We start from the raw sequence: 5,000 nt of genomic DNA on the forward strand, positions 1-5,000 counted from the left end.
TGCTTTGGTATACTTGATAGATTTGATGTTTTATCACTTACCTTTAGGCAAGAAGTTGATGGAACATATCTTCTGGAGTTTCACAAAGATGAAAGGAAACAAGATTTGAAAGGCACAATTGTTATGGACTTTTGTACACAGATTTCAAAGGTAAGTTGTTATTCTTTTTCATAAGGATAAGAATGATATTGTGTTTTGGTGCACTTAAAGAAAAAAAAGTGTATACATATATTATGAAAACATAAATGAATATGTTTTATTGGATTATATGAAAATATTAAAAATAGACATAAATATGAATATAAAAAAGTAAAACAGTGCAAATATATACAGTACATTAAGGATGATAAATAAATGTTAAAGAATAAGAAAATTAGCTAAACACACCTAAGAATTATTTCCAGTATGTTAAGGCAATAAGAGGCTGTCAGTCACTACATGATTTTATGATTTTTGTAACTAAATATAAAAAAACAAATGAAAAAATTCTTTATTATATGAACTGAAGCACCTACCAATCACCCCTACCATGCAGAACCCCAGACGAGGAAAATGCTGCTTTGAGCTTCAGATGTGTGAGGGAGGGAAATCGATCTTGCTTTCGGCCGAGAGTGAGGCCGACCTGGAGGACTGGATGGACAAGCTGACACGCGTAATTCATGCAGATAAACCTCAGGACGAGTCTAGGATTGAAGAGGGGTGTTGCTGGTGGTTGTGTGTGTGTGTGTGCATGTAATGAGAAGTTGTGTGTGTTAATAGTACTGTGTATTTTTTCATTGCTTGAATGAATGTTGTGTAATTTGAATTTCTATTTTTTTTTTTCTCTCTCTCTCATTCTTTGAAATCTATGTACTTTTCTTGCATTTATTAAGAATTAATACTAATGTTTATGAAAATGATATTTCTGTTTAAAAGATGTTTCAAATAAATGCCACCTATACTCATCTGTAATTCACAATCCTCCTTTTAACAGAAAAAAATATTTGTTCTTCCAATATAAACTATCTTCCAGGTTCAACTCCCCCCCTGTCAAACTATGGGACCCTTCGCGGCCTAGAGCACAGCCTGAATCCCCAGCTGATCAAATATGCACACGAGACAGACTTCTCTATAGCCCAGGCTCGCAGGGAAGACAGGCATCAACTCTTCACCTGTTATCACAACCTTCCTGTAAGTAGTCCACATGATAATTAATTTGGATATCTCTATAGGTTTTTGTAATGAAGAGGAAGTTGATTTTTAAGTGTGAGAAGGATATTTCCTTTTTTGTTATGTATTAAGTTCCTGGAGATCTCTGTTTTCATTATGGTTATAGTTTCATATAGTTTTCTTTGAGTTTGCATTTAAGGCAATGAAAGCACTCTCATCTTCACTTCTGCTTGTATTCAGCGCACGGAAAATGAAAATGGCAGTGTAGAACTCAGAGATGAGACACTAATTTGGCCCTACAAGGAAGAATTTGGGACGCGATTTCGAGTTCATTTCGAGAGCATAAGATTCAAGCTGCAAGCCCCATTGGACTCGGGGGATGGTCCTCTGTCACAGGTGAGCGTGCCAGTGTCAGACATCGTTTTTGAGGTTGTGTGTTGTCACTGAAACCGGTTGATACATCTTTGATTAACAGGCTGTTTTATATGTTTTATGGATTTCAAATGCTCTTATTAATTTTTGAGAATAATTGACAACTTTTCTTAGACACACACACACACACACACACACACACACACACACACACACACACACACACACACACACACACACACACACACACACACACACACACACACACACACACACATATATTATATATATATATATATAGTATATATATATATATATATATATATATATACATAAAAACATATATTTATATATACATATATACACACATCATTATCTTTTATATTTTCAATATATACTACCATTATCAGTATTAGTACCATGATCATCATTTCTACCATTATTATCATAAATGTCCCACTAAGGAGCAGCACCACCACCTTCATTGCAACCCCCACTATACATTCCAGCTGGAACCATACATGACCTATGCTGCCATCTATGACGTGAGCCAGGGCTGCAAGATCTCCGAAGACTTTCATTTTGACCTAAACAACCCCATGGTGCGCAACCTTCTTCCCAAACCGAAGAAGAAGGGCGATGAGGCCAAGGACGGAGCTGGGACCTTCCCCCTCTCCCTTGCTGGTGTGCCGGAAGAGTGGATTGCACATCCTAAACAGGTTGGGAACATTGTATTGGTTTGGGTTGGTTCTGTTCGGGAGAAATGTAGAGAGGGTTGGATTCTGTTTTCCTTACTGTTCAAGAAATCTATGATTATTGTATTAGAAACCTTATAGAGGAAGAAAGTTGTATGTGTTGTTTTACTGATGTTGCTTCATAAAAGAGCAAATTTTATCTACATACATAAACTGCCCATAATGAAAGTGATTAGTTCTTTATCCACTTTTTTGATATTTTTTTTTTTACTTTAATCATGCAAACAACAGTTTTATAATATGTGTGGTGGAGGAGGGAGAAATAGGGACAACATGGAAAAGAAAAATGAACACAAATAGAAAAATATCTGAATAATATATATAAAATTTATTCAGACAAATATTTTTCCCTCTCTTGCAGTCTGTGATGAGTGTGCTGAGACCACACAGTGATGTATTTCTGGTAGTAAAGATTGAGAAAGTGTTGCAGGGTTCCATCAGCCAGTCTGTGGAGCCATACCTCAAGAGTGTTGATTCCAAGGGCATTCAGAAGCTGCAAAGGGTCATCAAGACATGCTGCCAGAGGTTAGACTTTGTATTTTAACTTTATCTATTTATTATTTTTTTGAAGTGTATGCCAGAATATGTATTTTAACTTTATGTTTATGGGATTTCCTCATGCCATGCTGAGCCATGAGTTTGTGCTTAGTCAGCCACTCGTGCATGAAATCAAAAGCTTGGGGAGCACATAAGGTCTTCTTTGTATCATCTTCAAAACCCCTAACAATTTCAAACAATTTGCCATTTATGTGAACATTATTGGAACCTGTTGAAACAACTTTTTGGCTTGCATCAATTTGTATACCTCTACCTTGATATCATGTGATACACTCCAGCCAACCAATCAGAGTGTGATATTTTTCAGATACATTTCATGTAGTCTCATGTAAGTATTTATATTTTCATTAATTACGAACTCAATTGCATGTTTCTTGATAAAAAATTCTGTTGTAAAGGTGCATTAAATGTTTCTGTACCTTTTTCACAGTACATCAAATACATGTTCTCTCTGTATGGGTAAAATTTGAAGTCAATCATGACATTGCTGTAACAACATGGTAATGTGTCTAAGTCATGTGACATTATATTGACTAAGATGGGATGGAAACAATGCATCATTGTTTTTTCTTTTTGTTCTGTCATAAGTGCCATTCACATTTAGATTTCAACATTTTATTTGGTCTTAATAGGGCCAAAGATTTGTTTTAGTTATAAACAGTATTCCACAACTAGGCTATTCTTGGACAGTACAAGATATAAAGTTCCTTACTATTAATCCTCAAGAATATCAATAATCCAGGAGAGTGGATGCACAGGTGGCATGTGTGTGATTTTTTAACTTGTTATAAAATGTGGAACCATTATGAATGATTTATAAAAGTCATTTTTAAAAGCTTATCATTTCAGTCATGCAAAATTAAAAGAATTTTTTTGCATTTTCAACTGGAAGTACCTGCTCTCCTTCCTAAATTAATCAAAGATATACCCTAGTCTTACTATGCAAGCATTGAAATTAAATAAGGTTAAAATCCACAAAGCTGTTTCCTACCAAAGACAGTTCAAACTTTTATGAATATTAAAATTTAGATGAAACTGTTACTGTACAAATGAAAATAATTCCCTTTCTTAGGCTAGGGGAATACCGCATGCCTTTTGGTTGGTCTGCAAGGCCCCTATTCAAGCACAATGGAAGCCTTGACACCGAGTCTGAGTTCCCAGCAATCTACCGCTGTGAGGAAAAGAGGCTTGGTGAGACAGAATTTGTGAAAATGTTAGCTGATTATCGTAAACCAGAAAAGATGAACAAGCTGACCATTATACCAGGAAGCATCAATGTCAAAATCCTGCCCATGGAAGTCACACTGCCAAGTAAGTATATTTTGCAAGTATGTTGTGATTTGAACTGTGTTTCTAGTAAATTACAAATGTAATGAGGTTCTAGTAAAATGCAGTTCTTTTATGATTCTCACAAACAACAATTGTGAATCTCATGAACGGCAATTCTGATATGATTCAAACAGAAATTCTAATCAATTATGATTCTTACTGTAATTTTGACTGTTGCTGAAGTCTTGTATCACAAAGCTAGATAATTATTTTTTATATCTGTTATCATGTACATAGTACTTGTGAGGCAGGAAGAGACAGTAGAGATAGTTAAAGCCAGAAATTATATTTATACCTACAAGTATACAAATTCCAAATGTTTCTAAAATTGACATTACAGAGTCATTGAGATAAAAGTGTCATTTACTTGGACCATTGTCTAATTCATATTTCTTTCTGCTCCATATACACAATTTAACCTTGACAAGGGAAGCTTTCATGATAAGTCATGTGAGTTATGAAAATCTCTTTCGTCTGATGGACTGAAAGCAGCTCGTACATACTTTTTCTTCTCTTTGGTTGGTCTTATGTGCATATTATATAATGGGGTGTGTGAATGGGGAGGAAGTATGCATACATACGTATATTTGTATGTTTTTATACTAGGAACATGCATGTGTGTATGTGTGTGTTTGTGCCCTGGTGTGACATAAGCAGTAGATTGCTCAACATTTAAACTCTTACATATTTTTATACTCCAACCTGGTGACTGTCCTTTGCTATGGTGATATATATATGTGTGTGTGTGTGTGTGTGTTGTGTGTGTGTGTGTGTGTGTGTGTTGTGTGTGTGTGTGTGTGTGTGTGTGTGTGTGTGTGTGTGTGTGTGTGTGTGTGT

The 5,000-nt window shown here is 35.3% G+C and overlaps 1 protein-coding gene across 1 annotated transcript in view; it reads left to right on the top strand.

Moving 5' to 3' along the window:
- Positions 1-5,000, top strand: part of LOC119573410 (dedicator of cytokinesis protein 9-like) — a 39,334-nt gene that overhangs the window by 6,248 nt on the left and 28,086 nt on the right. The window contains exons 7-13 of the mRNA XM_037920643.1: positions 48-150; positions 536-701; positions 1,013-1,170; positions 1,390-1,545; positions 2,031-2,240; positions 2,638-2,801; positions 3,907-4,145. Of these exons, the coding sequence (XP_037776571.1) occupies positions 48-150; positions 536-701; positions 1,013-1,170; positions 1,390-1,545; positions 2,031-2,240; positions 2,638-2,801; positions 3,907-4,145 (1,196 nt within the window). The remainder of the gene's footprint in view (positions 1-47; positions 151-535; positions 702-1,012; positions 1,171-1,389; positions 1,546-2,030; positions 2,241-2,637; positions 2,802-3,906; positions 4,146-5,000) is intronic.

This window comes from Penaeus monodon, chromosome 5 (assembly GCF_015228065.2).
Source record: "Penaeus monodon isolate SGIC_2016 chromosome 5, NSTDA_Pmon_1, whole genome shotgun sequence".
NCBI lineage: Eukaryota > Metazoa > Arthropoda > Malacostraca > Decapoda > Penaeidae > Penaeus > Penaeus monodon.